The sequence below is a fragment of the Lithobates pipiens genome, unplaced genomic scaffold (assembly GCF_037356315.1).
Source record: "Lithobates pipiens isolate NorthernLeopardFrog02 unplaced genomic scaffold, aLitPip1_a1.2 Scaffold_8, whole genome shotgun sequence".
In the NCBI taxonomy this organism is placed as follows: Eukaryota; Metazoa; Chordata; class Amphibia; order Anura; family Ranidae; genus Lithobates; species Lithobates pipiens.
The window spans coordinates 603,928,729-603,956,202 of NW_027507903.1; the positions used below are offsets into that span (position 1 = coordinate 603,928,729).

General features: G+C 42.5%; 1 protein-coding gene across 2 annotated transcripts in view; it reads right to left on the reverse strand.

The window, feature by feature from the left end:
• Positions 1–293: 293 nt before the first annotated feature.
• The window catches only part of LOC143961318 (NXPE family member 3-like), a 245,689-nt gene continuing 218,508 nt past the window's right edge, over positions 294–27,474 (reverse strand). For both annotated transcript variants that reach the window (XM_077470577.1, XM_077470576.1), the window contains exons 3-6: positions 26,284–26,504; positions 20,509–20,576; positions 15,486–15,701; positions 294–1,211 (exon numbers count right to left, since the gene is read on the reverse strand). In XM_077470577.1, coding sequence (XP_077326703.1) covers positions 679–1,211; positions 15,486–15,701; positions 20,509–20,576; positions 26,284–26,504 — 1,038 coding nt within the window. In that variant the 3' untranslated portion in view covers positions 294–678. The remainder of the gene's footprint in view (positions 1,212–15,485; positions 15,702–20,508; positions 20,577–26,283; positions 26,505–27,474) is intronic.

Consider the following 27,474-nt stretch of genomic DNA (forward strand, 5'->3'; position numbering starts at 1 on the left):
GACTTATCCAGACTTGGAGCTGTGATAGCTGCAAAAGGTGGCTCTACAAAGTATTGACTTTAGGGGGGTGAATAGTTATGCACATTGATCTTTTCTGTTATTTTGTCCTATTTGTTGTTTGCTTCACAAAAAAAAAAGTTGTGGACATGTTCTGTCAATTAAATGATGCAAATCCTCAAACAATCCATGTTAATTCCAGGTTGTGAGGCAACAAAAACACGAAAAATGGCAAGGGGGGGGGGGGGGGGTTTGAATACTTTTGCAAGGCACTGTAGATACACACTACAGTGCCACCTGCTGGATAGAAAGGTATAATGCATACACTATATATTGTTCACTTTACATTACATGTTGTTCTTCGTACATGTTCTACTTTATGAAGAATCTGTGAAGAATCTACTAGGGAGAAAACAATTATTAGGTTTGGTTATGGCAAATTGGCAATGCCAGTTGGTCAGAACATGACATTGATATCTCACCACAAAAGTCTCCAAAAGCTACTTGTAAGCCAGTCTGTAATTTAACTTGCCAGCAACCGTGCAAAAGTTAAATACAAACTAAAACAATACAGGGAAATTACCTGGAAGCCAGGATTTTTATAATATTCTTCAATTTTCAACCCAAGTTTAACAGATATCCAAACAGGGAATAGAGAATATGAGGACATAATCTTATCAATCACGTAGGGCATATATAGGACAACATAAGGTCCACCACATTCCTGATGACTGGCAAGCCTGGATGGATGTCGTCTGGGAGGTAGTGACAAGACGTCATGTCCCAGACATCTATAATGGTGACATTCATTCCTTTAAAGGCAGCCCGCAGTAGAATGTCCAGCTGAAGAGACAACCAATCACTGCCATAAATTGACTTATAACCTGTGTTGGTCGATTTAATGAGCACTGTCGTCTTGGGACTACGGAAAAGCAGAGATGAAATGGCTTGACGAACTCTTTCTAGCCTTTCCAAATAAACCCTGATGGGGTAAGTGGTAAAGTGAGCACACAGGGTCAATAAAATAACAGTATGAGGTCCGCCACTGATCCCAGCCAAGTGGGCTGACTCGTAGTGCAGGTCAGCCATTATGGTCTTTGTGGTCCTCAAGGGAAGTCCATGAGCACGCCATCGTAAAGCCAATCCAGCGTTAGCATCTACTGCAAGTAGTGGACCCGATTGGTAGTTGGTGTGCAAATCGATCGCCTTGAGACCTAGGTGAAAGATACAAATATGATAATTTAAGCATCCTAAAGCCTCATTTCAGTTTAAACATATTATTCCTAATTTCAACCATTAAATTCTATGACACCTGCCTGTTCAACCCCCTGGGGTCCACCATGCAGTAACCTATGACTACCTGTAACATGACTATGACATGACTATGACTATGCCATACCAAAACTCAAAGGAGTTCAGCACAATATCTGAAAAGCTTTGCAAAGACAAGAGCAATTTACTGAATTATTACACATAATCATACACCCCCTAACCAAAAGAAGACTATGTGAATTTTTAAACCTCACACAGTATAATAAATGTAAACTACTAACTACGCTGTGTCAGTGTCCCCAACTAATTGTTGAACAGGGAAAAGACTCAGGGCTAAATAGTGCGATGCTGGGGCGGAGCCGGCGCACAAGGAGTATGGACGCGTGAGTCCTGAGCTCCCTGCCATACGGGACATCCAGAGCCTAGCACAGCGACAACCGGCACGGACAAGCGGCAGATTATCACGGCGGAAGGTCGGCGGATCTATCCGGTCATGTCGAGGAGGAGGAGAGAGCGCAAACAGCCCGGGAAACTGACAGATTTTTTCGGCCGGCCAGGCCGCTCGGTCGGGCAAGATGGCGCGGCCGACACACGTGGCACCCAGGCCTTGGAGAGTATGGAGGACTCGGCGGACGGATGGGAAACTGTGAGTAGGTACAAACATAAGCATATAATGTCCCAGTCCTCCTCCAGTACGAACAGCCCAGTTAAAACGAAGCCCAAGCTGACACAGGAGCAGGCAGGCAGAGGGGACGGAGGCATGGCTGATGTTATTGATGATACAAAGAAGGGGAAGGCGCACTGACCTAGTGCATTACCATAAAACAGCTTTATTTAAAATTGAATCAAATAGCAAAATGGCTACTCACAAACGAGTATTGATCACAGGCAAAATCAATACAAATAAATCCATCGCACCAAACGTTTGGTGACTCCAGACCAGATGTCCGAGGAATTTGATGAGTACCTCTACGGAAATGGCTGACGCGTTTCGGGAGTGACCCCCTTTCTTCAGAGCCAAAGAGGGCTATGGTCTCTCGCTGGAGGCTGCCAGTAAATATATATAAAAAGGCCTCTAAGCCCATGAGGTAGAAAAGGTCAGAAAACTCCACCCCAGGTCAGACAGGTCAGAAAGCTCCACCCCCCCCAAAAAAAAAAAAAAAAATAAAAAAAAAAGGGAGGGAGAGAGGCGACTGCAAGTGTCGCATCTTATGCGAAAACGCACGCGTGTGCTCATGCACACGTGTGTGGATATACATATGTACTCCTGTTCAATAGAATAATACTAACCGCCACATACGATAGAGATTTTTTGTGTTAATATCTGCCACATAGAAATTACTGATGATCTTAGTGGTACACTCGAGGGGGAAGGTGCTACACCGAATTTCATTTTATTTTATTTTATTGAAATACATTTAGTGCTGTACACAACCTGTATGTGTGCAAAGGTGATGTCCTCGTGGAACGCTATCTGCTGGCTGGAGCGCACCTGGTTTCTTGTAGCAGGAAGTGCAGGTGGATATGCGTTCCACCCGCAACTTCCGGGCGCACCAGCATGGGCACTTCCGCTCACGCTGACTGGAGCGCACTTGGTCCCATGTGACAGGAAGTGCGGACGGATATGCGTTCCATCCGCAACATCCGGGCGCCCCAGCGTGAGTACTTCCGCTCAGGCGCACAAAGTGGACGTCCGAGCACGGGCGTCCATTGGCGTGACCTGGTCCACTCACGCTTCGGCGTCTAGCCAGACCCCTGAAGCGCAAGCTGGAACCAGGACCCGGAAACACAGGCGCAGAGGAACCCGCCCACAATCCAACCTCCCGTGCGAGCGCTAACCTCCTTGCTGGGACATCGAAGGAGATTACTAATAATATTAATAATAAAATAGAAAAAAATAGTAAAAAAATATATATGTAAAAGTGGGAAAAAAAAAAAAAAAAAAAAAAAAAAAATAAGGGGGGGGGGGGGGGGAGGGGGGTGTTACAGGGAATTACCACACCTACTCTCCAGCGAGAAGCCATACGCCCTAGTGAATGTACTACAATTATAGAGTGGGAACAAATGACAAGGCATTTTTAAGAAATACAAAAAATAAAGAATATATATATATGTTAGAATTAAGAGTTGCAAAAAAGAATTTTTTTTCACTCATTCATAAAAATTAATTCAATTTGCATTAAAAAATCTATCAATAATTAATTAAACACAAAAAAGAGAGAAATGCATTAGAACTAGTTAATCGCATAGTTGATAAAAACGATGGATTAAAAGTATATGTATATATATCTAAAAAAAAAAAAAAAAAAAAAAAATTTCGAGAAAAGGGATACAAGGAGAAGTACATCGATAAAGCCTACTCAAAGTATTTGTTATTGTGCGACAAGACTGGCGAAGAAGTACAGACAACTACATCCCATAATTACAAACATCCTCAGATGAGTTTCTGTACTAGGTTCAACAATAGGGCTCCAGCAATACAGAGGATCCTTAAGAAAAACTGGAGGATACTTGAATCTGATCCTATCATGAAAACTAGCCTTCCCCCATGCCCGAATGTAGTCTTCAGGAGACCAAAAGATCTAAGGAGCATTATTGCCCCAAGTAGGGTGAAGAAGACCAAAACTAGAGGCCTAAACAGTATCTGGACTACAATATTTGATCAAAAGGGCAGCTACAAATGCGGGAGCACAAATTGTGCCAATTGTACGTATATGTGCCATAGGAAAAGAGACGTAATAGGCACTGATAACAAAGTCCACAAGATTAAGCAGTTTATTAATTGTGGGACCACTTATGTCATCTATGGCATTCTGTGCCCCTGTGGCCTCCTCTATGTTGGCCGTACTTCACGCCAAATGCGAACAAGAATGAACGAACATAGAAGTAGCATTCAGACAGAGAAGGATAAGTATTCCTTACCAAGACATTTTAAAGAGACTCACGCCAGTAATGTGGATGGCATGAAGGTTTTCGGGATTGAGGCTATGCCAAACGATGTGTATAACGGTAAAAAACATCAGCTACTCTGCAATAGAGAGGCCTACTGGATATTCTGTCTAGGAACTATGGCCCCCAAAGGCCTTAATGAAGAAATTGAATTGCACAACCTGCTGTAAGATGGATAGCCCTCGCTAGCTGGGTGGGTGGGTAAGGCCCTATGTAGTTTAGGCAACTGTATAATTTAATACAATTTAATTTAATTTTAGTTTTAATTTCATTTTCAATTTATTCTATTTTATTTTATTTTATTTTATTGTTTTTATTCTAATCATATTCAATTTAATCCCTTTAACCTTATCTTGGCTACATGAGGCCCATTTGATCGGCTCTTGAGGGCAATATATTCCCATTGAGGCAGCATCCATACTTAAATGATGGTAGACCCAGTTTTAGGTATAAGACCTGGTTACTCATTATGTATATGTATATATGTGATTTATATATGGCATATCATGTATATTCACTACATTACTATATACTATATATTTATATGTATATATATTTTTTAAATATATCCTTTTTTTTATTTTTTATTTTTAGATATATATACATATACTTTTAATCCATCGTTTTTATCAACGATGCGATTAACTAGTTCTAATGCATTTCTCTCTTTTTTGTGTTTAATTAATTATTGATAGATTTTTTAATGCAAATTGAATTAATTTTTATGAATGAATGAAAAAAATTCCTTTTTTGCAACTCTTAATTCTAACATATATATATATTCTTTATTTTTTGTATTTCTTAAAAATGCCTTGTCATTTGTTCCCACTCTATAATTGTAGTACATTCACTAGGGCGTATGGCTTCTCGCTGGAGAGTAGGTGTGGCCTTTGGTAATTCCCTGTAACACCCCCCTCCCCCCCCTTTTTTTATTTATTTATTTATTTATTTTTCCCACTTTTACATATATATTTTTTTACTATTTTTTTCTATTTTATTATTAATATTATTAGTAATCTCCTTCGATGTCCCAGCAAGGAGGTTAGCGCTCGCACGGGAGGTTGGATTGTGGGCGGGTTCCTCTGCGCCTGTGTTTCCGGGTCCTGGTTCCAGCTTGCGCTTCAGGGGTCTGGCTAGACGCCGAAGCATGAGTGGACCAGGTCACGCCAATGGACGCCCGTGCTCGGACGTCCACTTTGTGCGCCTGAGCGGAAGTACTCATGCTGGAGCGCCCGGATGTTGCGGATGGAACGCATATCCGTCCGCACTTCCTGTCACATGGGACCAAGTGCGCTCCAGTCAATCTCTATCGTATGTGGCGGTTAGTATTATTCTATTGAACAGGAGTACATATGTATATCCACACACGTGTGCATGAGCACACGCGTGCGTTTCCGCATAAGATGCAACACTTGCAGTCGCCTCTCTCCCTCCCTTTTTTTTTTTTTTTTTTTTTGGGGGGGGGTGGAGCTTTCTGACCTGTCTGACCTGGGGTGGAGTTTTCTGATCTTTTCTACCTCATGGGCTTAGAGGCCTTTTTATATATATTTACTGGCAACCTCCAGCGAGAGACCATAGCCCTCTTTGGCTCTGAAGAAAGGGGGTCACTCCCGAAACGCGTTAGCCATTTCCGTAGAGGTACTCATCAAATTCCTCGGACATCTGGTCTGGAGTCGCCAAACGTTTGGTGCGATGGATTTATTTGTATTGATTTTGCCTGTGATCAATACTCGTTTGTGAGTAGCCATTTTGCTATTTGATTCAATTTTAAATAAAGCTGTTTTATGGTAATGCACTAGGTCAGTGCGCCTTCCCCTTCTTTGTATTCTCTCTTTTTAGTATTTGAACACCCAATGTTCTAAAGGAGGGCTGCAAGACGTAGTGACTACACCATTTCAAACTGTTTATATCACATTTAAAGACCAAAAAACCAGAGCGCAGGAGAATTTGCTGTTTTTGTGATGTTATTGATGACACACTGAAGTTTCAGAACGCCATTGCAGTGTTCCCCACTAACAATCAGCCGGTTATGGACTTAACTTTAAAAGAGATGTTGGTCACACTGAGAGGGGCGATTCACACTGACATGCTGCAGTTGGTGACACAATGTAAGACTGAAGTGAGTGCAGTCAGTGACAGAGTTTCCCATATAGAGAACAAGATGGGGGAATTCACAGACACGTTCAACAATATGGTGGACGCTCATAATGAACATGATGATGATATAGCCTGGCTTAAAGCAAAAGTGGCAGACCTGGAAGACCGTTCCAGGAGGAACAATGTCAAAATTAGAGGCATTCCTGAGACAGTCCAACCCCAAGAGTTGATGGCATACCTCACTACCATCATGTGTGAGCTTTTGCCGGAGGTCTCTTTGGAGGAACTAACAATTGACCGTATACACAGGCTACCAAAGCCGCAACATATACAAGCAAAACTCCCCAGGGACACCATTGCAAGGATACACTACTATAGAGTGAAGGAAAAATTAATGTTGGCCATAAGGCACACTACCCAGCCCCCGGAATGTATGCAGGGGCTTACCTTCTTCGCGGACCTGTCAGCCCATACTATGCAGCGACGGCGAAATTTCCTGACCATCACCAAGCCGCTTAGGAACCACAAGATTCCCTATAAGTGGAACCACCCAGCTACCCTGGTCGTCTCCAAAGGGGACCGAGACTATCGCATTAATACACTGGAAGATGGCCTGCGTCTGTTGGAAAAGTGGAAAATCATCGATCCGGAAACGTCTGGCCCCACGGCACATCAAGTATTTGCGGACCCTCCTGACGGAAGAAGAGGCTTCAGTGACTTGCTGTGCCTAGTTTATATTCTTTTACACCTGACTCTGGATGACCCCTTCGGCATTGAGACTTGTGTTTCCCCCCGTTTCTACAGCCACTGTTGGCTCAGATTCCTTGGAATCGGTTTCTATTAATTTGTGTTCAGCATCTTATTTTTTTTTACTCAGTTTTCTTGGTCTTTTACTTCTCCTTTCGGAAATAAGTCTTTCCTCAAACAGTTACTACAGTGTTCATCTATTCATCTGGTGGGTAATTGTACTCAGAGAGGTTGGCAATTTGGCTCCGTGTTTAGAGTATTCTTCTCTAGTTGTTGATTGGTTGTAAATTCACCAGTTATGGGATTCAAAATATCCTCGTTAAATGTTAATGGTTTAAACAGTCCGCAAAAGCGGCACATGTTATGGAAGGAGGCCCAGCTGCTGCACAGCGATGTCCTGTGCCTGCAGGAGACGCACTTTAACCACTTGCTTACTGGGCACTTAAACCCCCCTCAGTCCCAGACCAATTTTCAGCTTTCAGCGCTGATGCACTTTGAATGACAATTGCGCGGGCATACAACACTGTACCCAAATGAAATTTTTACAATTTTTTTCCCACAAATAGAGCTTTCTTTTGGTGGTATTTAATTACAGCTCGGAGTTTTATTTTTTGCTAAACAAACAAAAAAAGATGCAAAAAAAAAAAAAATCATGTTTAATAGTTTGTTATAAAATTTTGCAAACGGGTCATTTTTCTCCTTCATTGAAGTGCGCTGATGAGGCGGCACTGATAGGCTGCACTGGTGGGCACTGATGGGCTGCATTGGTGGGCACTGATAGGCTGCATTGGTGGGCACTGATAGGCTGCACTGATAGGCATAGTTAAGGCGGCACTAATAGGCACAGATAAGGCGGCACCGATGGGCACAGATAAGGCGGCACTGATGGGCAAAGATGGGCACAGATAAGGTGGCATGGATGGGTGGCACGGATGGGTGGCACGGATGGGTGGCACGGATGGGCACTGATAGGTACCACTGATAGATGGGACTGATGGGCACTGATGGGTGGCACTAATAGGTGGCTCTGATAGGTGGCACTGCTGGGCACTGATGGGCGGCACTGCTGGGCACTGGTAGATGACACTGATGGGCACGGATATGTGGCACGGATATGTGGCACTGGGGTGCAGCACCTTTGTTGAGGCAGATTGTGGGCACTGCTGGGTGGCACTGTGGGCACTGCTGGGTGGCACTGTGGGCACTTCTGGGTGGCACTGTGGGCACTGCTGGGTGGCACTATGGGCACTGCTGGGTGGCACTGACGGGGGGCACTTACTTTTTTAATGTGGCACTGGCAGGGGGCAGGTGGGCACTAGCAGGGCTGGCCATGATCGGGACTGATGTCCCGATCACGGCCGCCGGTGATCGGCTTTTTTTTTTCTCCTCGCTCTGACAGCGCGAAGAGGAATAATAGCCGATTACCGGCTCCGTTATATCACATGATCAGCTGTCATTGGCTGACAGCTGATCACGTGATAAGGGGTCGGGATCGACCCCTTGCACGGATCGGTGATCAGGAGAGTCTCGCAGACTCGCCGATCACAGAGCGCACCGCGCGCGCCCCTCAGGGGGCGCGCAGGGCGCTCGTGCACGGGACTACGTCTATTCACGTCGTCCCGGAAAAGGAGATCCGCGCTGTAGCCGTCATTTGGCTATAGCGCGGATCTCAAGTGGTTAAAGAAAGTAACCACCCCAAATTATTTAATAAACACTTTCCTACTATATACCTGTCTAATGCCCAGACAAAAAAAAGAGGTGTCGCAATTCTCATTAAACAATCAGTGGCGTATAAATATGTTTCCCATCAACAGGATAAAGAAGGGAGGTATTTGGTCCTCTGCTGTGAAATTAACAACGAGGCCTATACCATAATTAACGCCTATGCCCCAAATGCCAGACAGGTGCATTTTCTTAATAAACTCTGGAAAAAAATACAAAAGACAGCAAAGGGCCATATTATCTTTTGTGGGGACTTAAATGCAGTTCCAGATAAAATTCTAGATGTATCCAGCCCCACCCCGCGTCTATCCTGCAGGCCAGAGCTTGCTAAATTCATGGGCTCAGCTGGCCTATTTCATGTATGGAGGTGCCAACATTCCACTGAACGTGACTTTACCTTTTTCTCACAAGTACACAATTCCTATTCTAGGATTGACATGTTTTTAGTTGACAAGTTTTTATTACAGCGCATTTCCAAATCGGAGATTGGTACCATTTCGTGGACTGATCATGCACCAGTATTGTTCGTGGTTGGGGATGGCACTTTCTCCACTAGGGCAAAAAGGTGGAGTTGTGATCCCCATCTGTTCAAGAATCCAGAGGTTGTAAAAGAGGTTTCTGATGCATTACAAGAGTATTTTACAATTAATGATGTTGGTGACGTAGACCCGTTCATCTTATGGAATGCGCACAAAGCATTTATTAGAGGTCTCTTGATCAAGATCAGCGCAGGGGAGAACAGGAGGAGGAGGCAGCGCTTGGATTGCCTTTTGAAGGAGATATCAGATTTAGAGACTTTGAATAAAGCCACACCCTCTTTTTATGTCAGTAATAATCTTGCAAAAGCCCGTAATGATTTACGCGCGCTATTAGTTGCTCAACACTCTAGGAACATTCACAAACTTAGGGCTAACCATTACACGCATGGCAATAAAGCAGGGAAGCTCTTGGCCACACAGCTTAAAGAGAGAGTGTTCAGGCAAAGAATACCCAATATATTTCATCCACAGAGTGATTCCAGACTCACTAACCCTAAAGAAATAGCAGATGCATTTGGTTGGTACTACAGCAACCTATACAATCTGAAGGAAGATACCTCCACTGTGCAACCCACACCTGATGTTATAGACCACTTCCTTCGGGAGCTAAACCTCCCAAAACTGCAACCACAGCAATTAGAGGAGTTAAATGCCCCATTTTCGAAATACAGAAGACCATAGAGGCCCTTCCTAAAAATAAATCACCTGGCCCTGATGGATATTTCGCGGAGTATTAACGGACATTTTCCAGTACCCTGAGCTCCTATATGCAGAGGGTGTTCCGGGTAGCTGCCTCCTCAGCCTCCTTTCCACCTGAGATGCTATCAGCAACTATTGTAACTTTGCCAAAACCAGGGAAGGACCCAGATAGAGTGCAGAACTTCAGGCCCATATCTTTGTTAAATGTGGACTTGAAGATATATGCAAAGATCTTGGCTAACAGGTTAACAAAGGTTTTACCCCAACTGGTACAGCCCGATCAAGTGGGGTTCATTGCGGGGAGACAAGCTCCAGATGCCACTAGGAGGGTGTTAAACTTGATTCACTCTGCGTCCGGTGGGGGGGGGGGCTGCGGTCCTCCTGTCGCTGGATGCAGAGAAAGCCTTCGACAGAGTACATTGGGGGTACCTCTCGGCAGTCCTGTCGAAGTTCGGATTCTCGGGCGCGGTCTTCTCCGTTATTTCCGCTCTGTACTCCAAACCCTCAGCACATGTTTTTGCAGAAGGCCTGTTCTCTGAACAGTTTTGTATTACCAATGGGACGAGACAGGGGTGCCCTTTGTCACCCCTGATATTCGCCCTTGTGATGGAGCCGCTGGCGGAGAGGATAAGGACTCATCCGCACATCAGGGGGATTAGCTCCGGGTCCACCAGACACTCTATAACTTTATATGCAGATGATGTGATTTTGACTCTTGTGGAACCGGAGATATCCCTGAAAATGGTATATGAGGTGTTGGAGGAGTTCAAAGACGTTTCCTTCTATAAGATTAATGCAACTAAATCAAGCATATTGGGAATAAATGTTCCATTTGACATGCAGAGCCGTATACAAACCTCCTTGCCATACGTCTGGGCAGCAGAATCTATACAATACTTAGGTGTAAGGTTGACCAGTTCCTTATCTCAAATCTATAAATACAATTTTGAATCTGTCCCATCGAGCTTTGAGGGAGAACTGTCCAGATTTGGGAAGTTTTTTCTTTCTTGGTCGGGCAGACTGGCCGCGTACAAAATGTTCTTACTACCGAAGCTTTTATATCTCTTTAGAGCACTTCCTGTTACATTGCCTGCTTCTTTATATAGAACGCTACAACGCCAATTGGGTAGATATCTATGGGAAGGGAAGACAGCCAGATGCGGCTTCAAAATTCTAATCAAGCACAGGCAGGTGGGTGGCATGGGGGTCCCAGAGCTGAGAGACTATCACATGGCGGCTATATTGGACCAACTTAGAACTTGGTTCTACACTCCAGAGCAGAAACGGTGGCTCTTATGTGAATTAGAACAGACACAACAAAGGGATCTTTCGGGACTACTATACGCCACAGCAATAGGGGACCCTAGACAATATAAACACCATCCTACTATAAACGCGACTCTACAGGCCTGGTCTTACATGAATAAGTGCCAGCACGACCAAACTGTCCTTAAATATCTCCCTATCCCCCTCTCAGCCCTATCCTTTCTTACGCCTGACTTACAAGTGACCTACTGGAAAGACTATGGACTCTGCTTTTTACACCAACTGTTAGTGCGGGGAGCCATACGGTCGTTCGAGAACTTGAGGATCACTCAAGGCCTCCCCAAGACTGAATTTTTGACATATTCTATAATAGCAAGCATGATTTCCAACGACCGAACACAGTACTTTAGCCTTCCAGAATTGATCTGGGACTTGTGGCAGCCAATCTCTGCACAAAAAAAGGGCATTACGGCCATCTATAATCTCCTTCACGGTAAATTACATTTTCAAATGCACACACAGCTGACTAAATGGGAAGAGGAATTAAACATCACTATTTCCCCAGATCAGTGGATCAGAGCAATTAAAGGTAGCTATAATTTCACTCGTTCTAACTTTAGGGAAGGAGCACAAAAGATACGTTTTAGATGGTACAGGACACCTTACACGATAGCGAAATATGCAGGAGAGGAAATGAATCTATGCTGGAGAAGCTGTGGCCAAGTGGGAAACCTGACACACATATTTTGGTCCTGTATATCTCTACGAAGCTTTTGGAGGGAAATAGGAAAGATAATAGCAACGATCACAGGGATCTTAAACCCCCTTCGAGCGGAACAAGCTCTACTCGGAGTGGATTTAGACATATATCCTCCTACGATACGATCGTTAGTGGCACACATTTTGTTCGCGGCCAGGCTGACTATCGCACGTATCTCCCCTACTGTCGGAGGTAACGGCCTTGGTGGATGATTCGTTTGAATATGAAAAATCAATAGCATATCAGGAAAATAGAATGCATTCCTTTCTTTGGAAATGGGCTTTATGGGATAAATTTAGGAAACGTCCTTAGACAGGCATGCAGGAATAGTTCTGGCTTGTTAGAATAATGCTGATATATTACTCCACCTTCGTTTTCTGCTTTATTGATTGTTAAGTTACTTGTCATCACCACATAGTATATATCTAGGAGACAGTAATTCATGTACCTCCTGTTATTCTTTTGGAGTGATCTTGACTTTGTTTTGCAACTTTATCACTGATTGACCAAGCTTGAACCTGTACTTATATGAATGTTAATCTGTGAAATTTCAATAAAAAGATTTTGAAAATAAATAAATAAATAAATAAATAGTGCGATGCTGTATCCATAAAATCATAAATTAATGACACGCAAGGGTCAGGAGGGGGTATCAAACAGGGAAGATGGGTCCAAGAGTTCCTAAGGCAGAAAATGCAGGGGTCTGAAGTGGTTATTACTCAGAAGTGGTTATTGCACAGAGTACAGGACTCAGCAGTACATAACACAGACAGTGCAGTGCTCAACTATACAGAACACAGGCTCAGGTGTGTATAATGCACAGATTTCAGAGGTCAGGAGTGTGCAAGACTGAATGCAGGTGTAATGAATGGGTATCGCAGAAATTGCAGGGGTAAGGAAGGGGTATCATACAGGGAATAGGGGCCAAGAGTGCATAATGCAGAAGATGAAGGAGCCAGGACTGGTTACTGTTCAGAGTACAGGGATCAGGAGTGGTAATCCCACACAGTACAAGTGTCATGGGTACATAACACACTGGGGACAAGGGTCAAAAATAATTAATGCATAGATTACAGGGCTCAGGGGTGATTATTACACAGAGCTCAGGGGTAAGGAGTGCAAAACACAGAAAATGCAGGGGTCAGGAGTGGTAATCACACAGAGTACAGTGGTTAGGAGTACTTTACACACAAAAGGGCCATTAGAACATAACAGACAGAGTGTAGGAAGGCTTAAACCGCTGGTTGTTTTTTTTTTTTTTTTGGACCTGCAATGTAAATGCATAATGTGCTAGAATGCATCGCATACTAGCACATTATGTGAAACTTACCTGAAAACGAAGCCCTCCGGTGATGCAATGTTAATGCTGGAGCCAGCATCCATCTTCACCCGTCTTCCTTTCCGGGTCCACATACTCCGGCTGTGTGACTGGCCCAAGCCGCGATGACATCACTCCCATGCATGCACGGGGCAGCCGTCATTCACGGCACAGGATTCTGAAGGAACGGCATGGGTGGCAGTTCCTTCAGAGTGCATACACCGATGACTCCATCGGCTGCAAATATATTGTAGTAAATATCTCCTAAACTATGCACATTTAGGAAATATTTACAGTACCTATAGGTAAGCCTTATTATAGGCTTACCTATAGGTATAAACTATGCATAGGACTTTACTTCCACTTTAAGGCAGGGCTGCACACTGATGGTGTCAGAACATGAATAATTTATTCTATCTGGCTGGCTTACTGACAGATCCCACCTATGGCAATATCCCTCTGACGTGTTTCACCCCTATTGTCCCTAATTGTATAGGTGGAGGTGGCCAGGACAGGGGGATTGGTGCTGGCATGTACAGGATACCTTCAGCTGCCTTTCTGGGTGTTCTTTGCATCCCTATACCTTTAAAGAAGGGTGGGCTCCCTCCAATCACACCTGCCCTTGATCCAAGTGCTATATACTGTATGTGCTCCAATTTGGGAGACTTAAAATGATAGAGTTACGGTATAGGCAAATCCCATAAACGTTGTAACATATATGCTGTATATAGACCATATACAGCAGTGGCATCCCATTCATTGGGGGGCACACGGGCACCACCCCCCGTCCATGCGTCCAGCCCCCTGATCTACATGCAGGGCGTCGGACGCATTAATTCCAATGGGGGGGGTTTGAAGTACATGATTAGAGCCAGAAAAAAAAGGGTGGGCACACCCAGTTGTGTGACAATAGCAAATGAATATTCAATAGCTATTCACTATTGTAACACTAATTTCCCCCTCCTGGCCAATCAGGAAGCAGGTCATGAGACTCGCCACCCAACTGACCATCAGGAAATCAGAACCAGGAGGAGGAGGGAGGAGACGCTGGGGAACCAAGACAGCAGCCGGCCAGAGAGAGAAGAGGCTGTGGCCCAGAGTACTGGCCGCGAGATGGGGTAAGTGGGGGGCCCTGACTGACAGACCAACAGAGGGGGGGTGGTGCCTGTGGCCACCCGCAACCCGACTGGCTGACCGAGGGGATTCTGTGCTATCCATGACCCAACCGGGGGTGTATGGGCTGGTAGATTGTGAATTGTTCCCCCCCCCCCCAAAAAAAAAAACACCAACCGCCACTGATATACAGTATGTGCATAATAACTATCTATTCATGTGCAAGTATCCATTTAGTCCCTAGGAGTCCAAATCACCTAAATCCATATTGAGTTATCCTCATTACCAGAAGCAATGCTAATACCTTTTTATGGAAAAAAAAAAAAAGAAGCAATGCTAATAAAAAAGAGATTACCATTCTAGGGAATTAACTTTACAAGACCTTGAATTATGAAAATTGGCATTGCTAAAATTGGCATAGCAAAATAATGACATTACAAAAAGAATGCCCCTATCCCTAATAAAATATTTACCCTGAATCTGTCCCTTCTTGAAAATATATGTGAAAAGTCTAACATCTAAAATGAAGTAATAATGTGGGCAGGAGGGTAGATCAAATAACCCCAAGGAAAAGGTGAGCAACATACAGTATATCAACAAGGAGGTGAACAATATACTTATCAGAAAAGAAAGTTGTGAAAAAACTATGACAAGAAAAATTAGCATGTCTGTTTGAGAGGTAGGTACGGGTATTCTTATTTATGGTCAACCACGAAGAGGGGAGCTATCATGCATAATAGTGTGTTATATCCTATTCAAAATTCATCCCCTTGGGGATGCGAGTGTCAAATCAAAATATCCAATAGACCTCCCTCCTACTCAAGAGTGAGCAACCTCAGCCCCCTTGGACAGGACAGTCTACTTCAAAATTTCCATCTATCCCTTTGTCAGCTTAAAAAAAAATATATCTATGGTCTGAGATAAACCACCCGATGAAAACTAAGAAACTATCACTTTTGTAAAAGGGTAAAATGAAAATGCAAAAAAATTAATAAATAAATCATACTTGGTATGAAGTTTACCAGGTACTCGAACCACTGGCGTAGAGTTGAATCTCCAAACATGTAGATGTCTTTCCCTTTAAGGCACTCTAATGCCTCATTTGGCTTCGGAAAATGTCTTGACTTGCAGGTCAGAGACGTCCAGGTGTCATTGTAATAAAACCCAGAAGGTTGTGGAGATTCCTGGCCAGGTCTACATCCCGGGAGTGTAGAGGTGAGGTCTGTAAGAGGGTGATGGGTGAGAGATCATACTGTTTGGCGGTTGTCCATAATCTGGGCTTTTAAAGAGGTTTACTCTTTTTTTTTTTTTTTATTAACAAAAATAAATACATGAAAATGCATAAATATATTAATTCTATTAGCAACATCCGGGAACTTCTCCTGGACCAACACAACCATTTGCGCTATTTGGCCTTTTTAAAGAAATCCCCTAGCTAAATTAAATGTAGTTTGCTAAATCAAGGTATATCATAAGCCCTTGCCATTTTTAAATAAAATACATTTTTAACAGTTTTTTAATGAGTAGTTGTATCTCAGTGCTGCTCATCTCTTGCATCTTCTTTGCCATCTCTTCCTATCTATATGCACTATAGCAATGGCTATTTTCTCAGGGTGGTTCTCCCTAGGGTGACCACAGTGGACCATATCTAAGTAATTCTCAATGCTACATATAGAGGGTGTATTATAATATTTTATTTGGAGACATCTAATTGCTGTGCGTCCAGAGTGGTGTACTATATCATTTCCTCTGTTGGCAGCCTGTAAATGTTAGTCCGTGCCATCTGGTCCTCCTCACAGGCTGGGGGGAGATGGGCTTTTCTCCCCTAAACATCTGTGCATGTTTAGATTTTTTGGGCTTCTTGTACCTAACAGATACGTAATGAGGGCTTTGTGTGTTTTTTTCCCCAGCAGTATAGACAGATTTTAGTCTACATATACTTTATGTATTTCATGATATCTATGATTACTGTATATATTATTTAGTTTTGTTTTATATTGTTTCTTGAGTTTTTTTGTGGTGTTTATTATTTATTTTGTAGATTATTTTTGGATTCATGGAACTACCAATTATCCCATGCTTTCTACAGTTCTTTCCTTCCTATCCGAGTAATTTGAGATGAACTGTTCAATCTAGTCTCCATCGGACGCACGTGTGCAGGGTGACAACACAGAAGCATAATTAATAGACAGGCACAGGGCATGGTCATCCATTAAAAATGCTTGATGGCAGGATCACCAGTTATTGTTTAAATAAAAATTATACTTGAACTGATGTTGAAGCTGAAGTTTATCTAAAACAATATTTTCTCTACAGTTTTAGTTACATTGCTTACCTGCAATGAAGTATGTCCCATGATGTGTAGGCTGCTGGATCCAGTAGAAAATGTCAATGCAGGGTTGCCCTTTCCTCTTCTTGCTCCTGGACTGGAGGAGAGGACAGGTGGGGGCGCGTTTCCCTGTCGGATCATCTTTAGAAACCCAAAGCTATTAACCCCCCATGGTGCCAGAAGTTCAGCAGCAGGAAGAGGACAAGGCAGCCCTCTGGTGAAGATTTCTACAGAATCCGGCAGCCTGAACATCATGGGGCATACTTCATTACAGGTGCGTAATATAACTAAAGCTGTAGAGAAAAGGCTATGTTTTTAACGAAACTTCAACCTTAAATCTCAGATACATTTTTAGCAACTGGATTTACATACACAGTACTTTAAAAGGCCAATCAATTCTAGTTATAATGGTAGGGCTGTGGTTAGAATTACTGGTGGCTTCTAAGGCAGGCAATAGATGGTACAATATTTTTTCCTGCAAACAGTGTTGATGGGGAAATCTTGTGTTATTCCGACAGGGATGGCTTCCTGCACCAGGAGAACACAATGATTATTGTTAGCGGCTACAGCCACTGGCAATAAACACATGCCAAAAATCTGACATGCTGGTTGCACCCAATTTGATTGGTGGATCGACTTGAGTACATTCAGCCTGCTCATAGATGGTTCAAATCTCAGTCGGTTCCTGCTGAACCGACTGACATGCAATCCAACTATGGCTGTTTTAAGATTACAGACAGACCCCACCAGTGTCAACGTTTCCCCTAGTGGCTCAATTAATTGCCCATCTAGAGCAGTGGTCATCAACACTGTCCTCAGGGCCCACTAACAGACCAGGTTTGCAAGATAACTGAAATACATCACAGGTGATATCATTTGCTGCTCGGTGATTGCAGTATTCTAGTCTGCATCTCCCCAAGGTACTACATAAAACCTGGCCTGTTAGTGGGCCCTGAGGACAGGGTTGTTGACCACTGATCTAGAGGACTTTAATGAAGTTGGAAGAGAATGACACTATAGTGAGAGAGAAAAGTATTTAATCCGCTGCTGATATTGTACGTTTGCCCACTGACAAAGAAATAATCAGTCTATCATTTTAGTGGTAGGTTTATTTTAACAGTGAGAGACAGAATAACAATAAAAAAAATCCTGAAAAATGCATTTCAAAAAAGTTATAAATTGATTTGCAATTTAATGAGTGAAATAAGTATTAGACCCCCTATCAAACAGCAAGATTTCTGGCTCCCAGGTGTCTTCTATACAGGTAACAAGCTGAGAATAGGAGCAATCTCTTAAAAGAAATGCTCTAATCTCAGCTTGTTACTTGTATAAAAGACACCTGTCCATAGAAGCAATCAATCAATTAGATTCCAATCTCTCCACCATGGCCAAGACCAAAGAGCTGTCCAGGGATGTCAGGGACAAGATTGTAGACCTACACAAGGCTGGAATGGGCTACACGGCCATCGCCAAGCAGCCTGGTAAAAGGATGGGAACAGTTGGTGCGATTATTTGCAAATGGAAGAAACACAAAATAACTGTCAATCTCCCTCAGTCTGAGGCTCCATGCCAGATCTCACCTCCTGGTGTCTTAGTGATAATGAGAGCAGTGAGAAATCAGCCCAGAACTACATGGGAGAATCTTTTTAATAATCTCCAGGCAGATGGGACCATAGTCACCAAGTAAACAATTGGTAACATACTACGCCCTGAAGGACTGAAATCCTGCAGCACCCGCAAGGTCCCCCTGCTCAAGAAAGTACATGTACAGGCCCGTTTGAAGTTTGCTAATGAACATCTGAATGATTCAGAGGAGAACTGGGTTAAAATGTTGTGGTCAGATGAGATCAAAATCAAGCTCTTTGGCATCAACTCAACTTACCGTGTTTGGGGGAGGAGGAATGCTGAACCCAAGAACACCATCCCCACCATCAAACATTATGCTTTGGAGGTGTTTTTCTGCTAAGGGGACAGGACAACTTCACTGCATCAAAGGGGGGACGATGAGTGGGGCCACGTACCGTCAAATCTTGGGTAAGAGCTTCCTTCCCTCAGCCAGGGCATTGAAAATAGGTAATTAATGGGTATTCCAGCATGACAATGACTCAAAACACACGGCCAAGGCAATAAAGGCTCAAGAAGAAGCACATTAAGATCCTGGAGTGGCCTAGCCAGTCTCCACACCTTAATCCCATAGAAAATATTTGGAGGGAACTGAAGGTTCGAGTTACCAATCGCCAGCCTCGAAACCTTAATGACTTGAAGAGGATCTGCAAAGAGGAGTGGGACAAAATCCCTCCTGAGATGTGTGCAAACCTGGTGGCCAGCTACAAGAAATGTCTGACCTCTGTACTTGGTGTCAAAATCCTTGTTGGCATTTACAAAGTCATGTTCTGCAAAAGGGTAAAATACTAATTTCACTCATTAAAATGCAAATCACTTTATAACTTTTTTGAAACGCGTTTTTCTGTATTGTTTTCTTGTTATTCTGTCTCTGACTGTTAAAATAAACCTACCATTAAAATTATAGACTGATCATTTGTCAGTAGGCAAACATACAAAAAATCTGCAGGGGATCAGATACTTTTTTCCCTCACTGTATAACTTGACTTTGACTTTATAATGGCGGTGAAGGTTGAATGAGGGAATATCTTGCAGATGGAATCCTCAGTAGTTACACAAAAAACCCCCAAAAAACAGCACAGGTGTTGAATGTTCCCCATTATGGAACCCTGGGCATTAATATGGCATTTTACTTTTATTACTTTTGCATTAATGTCTGATACATTGTGTTAGCCCATACTATCAAGAAAAAAGTAAGGCCCGGAGCATTACCTAAGAGGCAATTTAGCTCAGGGCTGGCATGACAGGGGTTAATGGGGCTTGTACGTGGTTATGTAAGGGGGTGGGTACATTTAGCTGGGCTGGCAGTACAGGGTGGAGGGGGAGGAGCCAGAGACTAAATTAAATGGAACGGAAGGGGAGGCACTAAAACAACATGAGGAGAGAGTGTAAGGAACTTCCCACCCGCCTACCCTACAATTTAGTGGATATGGTGGGGGTATGCAGCAACCCAGGTGGTTGGTTGCTGCAATTTGCGGGGCACAAGGTCCTTTTTGGGTCAGATGGGCACAGAAAAAAGGCATGGTGTAGGGACCCATCTGAGGTACAGTTGGTATATGGGTACCTGCTAGTTGTCTCCGAGTTGGGGGTTCCACGACTGAAGGCCAAAGACATGCTGGTAGGTTAATTGGCTTCTGTCCAAAATTGGCCCTAGTATATGAATGGGGACCTTGGATTGTAAGCTCCTTGAGGGTAGGGACCAATGTGAGTGTGCAGGGATGGGGACAACTGTAGACACTCGCTCAGGTTGAACTGGATGGACTGGTGTCTTTATTCAACCTTACTAACTATGTAACTATGTAATCAGAGCCTGAAAATTGACTAGCAGGTACATTTATGAGTTATGCCTATTGGGACCTTGTGCTCCATTTTTGTGATAAAACTGGATATATATATTAAAAAGGTTTATTATGTTAATTATTTTATATTTGGTTAATAAAACGGCTGCTATGGCCAATTTGCCCCATTGCATTATCGTGTGGTCATTAGTAAGGAGTGGGGTTAATGGGATAGCAGACCACAAGCCATAGTTAATGCCATAGTCAAGTCTTTAAATCAAATACAATGGAGGGCTTACCTAAAGAATTATTTGTCAAGATGTTGATTGGAGGAACTGAACCCGATATCGTCTTGTCAGTCACAGAGCTGTGGAGAGCGAACATTTAAATAACAACAATAGTTGTGCCAACAACCAAACTGAAAGTATCTGAGTACAATTACTGGCATCATCATGGAAACAGTTTTTCTGTTGAATGGTTTAAAATATGATAGCTAACCGAAAACCTAAAGTGGCACTAAACAACATCCTTATTCCCCAAAAATGATCCATACACATCCACCACTTAATGGTCCTGTAATCAATTTTTTTTTGAAATTGTTTATTTTTTGTGTTTTTCTGCCTTCTTGTAGCATCCTCTACAAGCTCTCAAACCTACCATTTTCCCCGCTACTTTCATTTGCCTGGAACAAGCAGTGCACTTTAGTTGCGGTCTTGTATACTCCTCTATGCACCATACACCTCCCATGTTCCATAGTACTCCTTGGGAGTGAGCAAGAGAGGGTGGCTACATTATTACATACAGTGGGACCACTGTGAACAAACATAGCCACCTTCTAATACAGCTTTTTTCAACATTTTTAATATGGAGAAACCCTTGAACTTTTCCTGCTAATAATTGCTATATCTGAAGCTTCATGTACACGGGACGTTTTTACAACCTCTCCTGAACGATTTAATTTGACAGATAGTAACCCACATTTAACCATCTCTTTTGCTACGTTTAGTGGGATTTGCTGCGTTCGTGTTTAGAAGAGTTTTTAAAAAAATATATAAAATTATTATTGAAAAAGAAAAACGACTGTAAACGGAATGCGGCTAAACACGAGTTACCCGCGCTTAGCCGCATTTAGAAGCGTTTGGAGCTTGAAATGCCTCTAAACTCAGCTTCTGAACCCATTTTTTTGCATTCCAAAATAACCCTCTTAACTCAACTGCCTAGGAACACCTATAAACGACCCTGTGTAAATGTACTGATAAGATAACATAGTGGAGAGTTCAGGAGTAAAAAATGCCCAACTGCTCCTGAACGTCCGTTTAGCAGCAGCAGTGTACATGAGTAAGCTCGTGGTACGTTAGCCTGATGGTCACAGGGCAGAATGCTCCTTACATTTTTGGTCATTGGGACGAATCCCTACTATGGGTAGTTTAAAAAGATTATTGCTGTCAGTAATTACTTATCCGAGAGCCAGAAAGTGCTCATTGCTCAAGAAACTCCTATCTACTCGATCTACGATTTGTAGCTTTCAGAGGGTTCACGCAGGTGAGAGATATGCATACTTCCATTGGTTCAATACCCGTCCCGGCTGGCCACTGGATTCTGCAGAGGAGCTGGTATGCTTGGCTTTGGCACAATTCACTGAATGGCTGGTATTTTTTTAATAAATAAAATGCATTCTCTGATTGTATAAGACGGTGATCATAACATCACTGCCCCACTGCTCCAGTTTATGCAACCAGAAATTGCCTTCTATTCTCAAAATTACAAAGCATTCTGTGAAGGGTGGCAGAGACAAGTGTGCAACCTGACTCTGGTTACTCTGCAGAAGGAAAGGTGCTCCGCACTGGACCTAGAAGACTGCTGCTATCACTGTAGTAGCGGTGATTACTACAATGAGTTGCAGCTTCCACAGGGATCATTTAGGTATGAGATATACATACTTACATGGTTCCAAGTTGGACCAGTGTAACTATTCAATACAAATTATATCTAAATGTAACCCTTAAGTCCGCAGAATCCAGGGGCAAGCAGAGAGGCATGCACATTTAAATGAATGCCAAGGATGTGACCTTTCACGCTCTTTAAAGGACATCCAATGTAAGGTGCTTTTAAAGTGTTACTAGACCCGGGACCCTGTATTCACTATATCTGGTCTCCCACAGTACACAGAACATGGAAATACAAATATTTTAGTAAATATAAACTCCTAAATTCCTTTTTTCATCAGCAGTATGTAGTAGTATTGTGACTTCTATCAGTGTTGGGGTAAAGCTTGTAGGAGGAGTTTTCATTCTACTCTGACTGTCCTATAAGTCCCCTGACCCCCCTGTCTGGACAGTGCTGATTGGCCCTGTGCCGATCAAATGTACCCTCCCAGGAAAAACAAAAAATTCTCTAGCAATACACACCAAACTGAGCATGTGCAGAGTGACTCCAAAGGCTCTGTCATATCAGGAGATAGACTGGATACAGTGGGAGAAGAAGAGGACCAGAGAAGATAGGATCAAACAGCCCTATTACACAATGCGGAGGATAAACTCCTTAGGTTCCACAGTGAATATATCAAACAAGCTTTACTGCATATACAATACAGACTGACTTTACTGTTGTGGGTTTAGTAACACTTTAATGCCCTGTACACACGGTCGGACTTTCCGATGGAAAATGTGCAATTGGATCGTGTGTGGGAAAATCTGATCGTCTGTGGGCTTCCTCTGACTTTTCCCTTCGGAATTTCCGACACACAAAGTTTGAGAGCTGTATCTAAAATTTTCCGACAACAAAATCCGATCGTTTAAATTCCGATCGTGTGTAGACAATTCCGACGAACAAAGTGCCATGCATGCTCAGAATAAATTACGAGACAAAAGATATTGGCTACTGGTCTCTTTATAGTCCCATCGTTGTACGTCACCTCGTTCTGAACGAGTGGATTTTCCGTCAACTTTATGCGACCGTGTGTATGCAAGACAAGCTTGGGCCAAAATCCAGCGGAAAAAAATCAGATGAATTTTGTCGTCGGAAAGTCCAACTGTGTGTACAGTGCATTAGTTAGTGTGTGACAAACAGCATTCTTCTTATATCTGAAGGCATTGACACATCCTCGCTTTCATCACAAAACCTAAAAACAAATAGCTTATGCCCTGTACACACGATTGGATTTTCCCACAACAAATGTTGGATGTGAACTTGTTGGCGGAAAGTCCGACTGTGTGTACACTCCATCAAACATTTTTTTTCTGACTTTCCACCAACAAATGTTGGCTAGCAGGTTCTCAAATTTTCCACCAACAAATCCACGCATGCTTGGAATCCAGTACGTTCATCGGAATGTCCAATCGTGTGTACAGGGCATAGGTTTGTAGAATCCAGTGGCAGGCTGAGAGGAGCATGCACATCTAAATGGATGCCGGGAATGTAATCTTTCACACCCTTGAAAGGAGATCCAATATAGGGTGTTTTTATGTCTGTTGAATCCAGTAGCAAGCAGAGAGGGGCATGCATGTCTTTTTTTATAATTTAAAAACTTTATTGCTATTTCAAAATAGAAAAATAATACAGCATATTCTATATCAAAACACCCAAATAGTATCAAAACAGTATGAGTTCACATCTCTCTATAACTCATGTATCTATATCCCAATTCAAATGCAGTTAACCACTCTTGAAAGGAGATCCAATGTGGGGTGCTTTTAAGTCTGCAGAATCCAGTAGCAAGCATATGGGAGCATGCACATCTAAAAAGATGCCAAGGATGTGATCTTTCACACTCTTGAAAGGAGATCCAATGTAGGGTGCTGTTAAGTAGGCTTGTGCAATTTGTTTCGTAACGAATCGAAATTCGGCCGAATTTTGCATCTTTCGGACATTCGGATGCATCCGACTGTCCGAATAAGAAAATAATGAATTACAACGAATATGAAAGAAATATAACGAATGAATTCGAATATATTTGACATGATTTGGTAATTCTTTAAAGATCTAATGAAACAAAAGGTCAGCTCAAAGTAAATCTTATAGTCCAATAAGCTAATTAATTTTGTGCCGGAGGATGGATTACTGGCAAAGTGCATTCCTGAGAACTGGGTTAGAAGGGTGTTGTATTGTATTTGAGTCGAGGAGAAGAGACGTTGTCATTGTGTGTGTTAAAAGATTCAATCAACAAACGACTTTCCAAACTACGAATCATTATCACGAATGTCTATACATACATAAATAGCGAATTTCAATTAATACGAACGAATGAATTCGACACTCTACGAATAATAACAAATTATCTGAAAACGTATTAACGTAACATAACGAATATAACTGAACGAAATTATGTATTTTACGAATGACAACGAACCGAAACGAAACAAAATTTTCCGTTGGGCACAAGTCTACTGTTAAGCTGGCCATAAGCTAGTAGAATATCTTTAAATTTTTTTACTATTTTAAGAATGTTTGTTGAATTTTTTAATCATTAGCGGAGTCAAATTGATGTTTGTTTTTGAAGAGAAAATTCAGAGTAGGGTGGACTTTTTTTTCTGAGATGAGCACATTTCTAACCTTAAATGTGGTTTTTCATGAGGAAAATCACAATAATTCCAAAAATCAAATGTTAAAGCAAAATTTTTTTCAAACAATATGTGTCAAGTCATAGAATCTGCTGAATATTTAAGCAATCCCTGTTTATATTTTCATTTGGAAATTTACTAGTTTATGGCCAGCTTAACAGGAGTTGCCAGCCCCTCCCATCGAACCGTTTGCTTTTGGGTTTTATAGGGCTTTAAACATTACTGATTGAGGCAAGGTGGAGCATGTCTACACTAGAGATGAGCCGAACACCCCCCGGTTCAATTCATGCCAGAACTCCCGAACAGGGAAAAAGTTTTGCCCGGAACCGCAAACTTCATTGAAGTCCATGGGACTCAAAAATGAAAAATCAAAAGTCCCCATTTTGAAGGCTTATAAATAGGTAATTGCCCCCCCCCCCCCCCGGGGGACTCATATCAATGCAAACATTATTTTAAAAAGCAATCATTGTTTAATGGAGCAGTGGATTTAACGATGATTAAAGTGAAACAGAAAAAATATTTAAAATTACTTTAAATATAGTGCCTGAGGGGGGTGCCCTAAGTCTGCCTGTAAAGTGGTGCATCTGTAGCATTTAAAGAACATGTTGCAGCAAGAAAGGCATTTCTTAAGCAAAAAAAAATTAGTCAAATCACATTTAAATTGACTAGTGGTTGCAATTGTTGGCCAGCAATATATAAAAAAAAAAACGGCGTGGGGTCCCCCCAAGATCCATACCAGACCCTTATCTGAGCATGCAGCCTGGCAGGCCAGGAAAGGTGGAGGACGAGCAAGCGCCCCCCCCCCCCTCCTGAACCATACTAGGCCACATTCCCTAAACATGTAGGGGTGGGTACAAAGCACCCTGTCTCCATGATGATGGGGACAAGGGCCTCTTCCCGACAATCCTGGGTGGTGGTTGTGGGCTTATCGGAATCTGGAATCCCCCTTTAACATGAGAGACCCCCAGATCTCAAACCCCTCCTATGTGAATGAGTATGGGGTACACAGCTGGACCCGTAAAAAAAAGCTCCGCTCACGACGACACAGTTCTTAAATAGGTAGGGGTGGGGCCACCAGGGGACATCACCAGTGGCCCCGCCCCTTACCTATTTAAGAACTTTCACCCAGCAAGGAAACATTCAGCGGTCAGCCTTTGTCGCAGGGAGAGCTTTCTTTTCCGGGTCCAGCGGTGAACATCATGATTGATGATGGATCTACATTAGGGGGACATTGTTTTTTTATTTTATTTTTAAAAACAAACAGGTCAAAGTTCGGGCCAAACTTTTGCTCAGCCCGAACCGTTTGCCCAACAGTAGTCTACGCTGTAGTGTAAATAATGTCTAGAAGGGGGAAGGTTGGAAGTATCAAGACATAGTAGGTTATAAAGATTATGAAGACCACCATAGTCTAATCAGTTAATATAGCTGACCCTTTTACAGCCAGCCAAGACAAATACTACATTAGCATTTTCTTACATGAAGCACCCTCTAATGTTTATAGACTGGTTTACTCACCCACTTAACAAAGAGTCCTCCAGGCTGTTGGTCACTTTGCGGTATCCACCCATGGAATGATAAATCAAGGAATCACAGGGGAGTTTCTGTGGCTTAACACACTGCCATATCTCTCCGATGTAAGGGTCTTTGTACTCGCAAATTTTTGGGCCTGCCACCTCCAAGTTACATTCTACCACTTCACTGCTCCCATTAAAGTGAAAATAGCCACTGAAATATACCTATGAAGAAGAAGTGTAAACAAAAAAAATGACAGACATTACAAAAATATATAAAAAAATAGATAAGTTATCTTGTCACTACCTCTGGTAGCATCCATCCAGGCCTCCCAGTCATCCGGATCATAACATAACATTATGATCTCTGACAGGTAAAGTAAATAACATTTATTATCTAGATTGTAAGCTCTAACGAGCAGGACCTTCCGATTTCTCTTGTACCAAATTGTAATGTAACTGTAATGTCTGCCCTCATGTTTTAAATCTCTGTGTAAACTGTTGGCGCTATATAGAACCTGTATAATAATAATAATAATAATTGTCTTGTGACAATGGCATCTGGAAATCAGTGGGATATATTAGGCAGCAAGTGAAGATGTTGTCACTAAAGGCAATGTATTGAAAGCAGAAAAAAATTGGGAAAGCCTTAAAGAGGAAGTAAACTCTCCCACTCTGATGCTTCTCTTCATTTAGTCCATTATAATAAGTAATTATCAGACTATAGCCACTGTAATCTAGCCCAAATCGCATATTACTTACTGTTTAAAGAAACGTTAAAAAACTTGTTTCCAGGGGTTAGGCAGCGCCATCTTAAGTATTGTTTTCTTAGTCCACAGTAGAGTGTATTTCCGCCCTTACATTGAGCACTTCCTGTACTGTTAACCAAGCCTCCTTCTCAATCCAAAGTTTCTATGGCAACCCTGCTTATAGCTGACTTTTTTTATTTCATAGTATTTACTTGTGCCGATGTCTAATGTTTCCCTTTGTCAGTCTTATCAGCTTCAGCTGACAAGACTGCAGTCATGGCCAAGTTTACACTGCATGTCATGTCACATGGTCACATGTCTCCTGGGAGTTCAGTGTTGTTCCTTAGGAAGTCCTGATAACAGATAGATAAGCACATAGAGAGTGTGCCGTAAATCAGGGGATATCTGGGCATGCTCAGTGACTTCATTCTAAAGAACAAAAATGA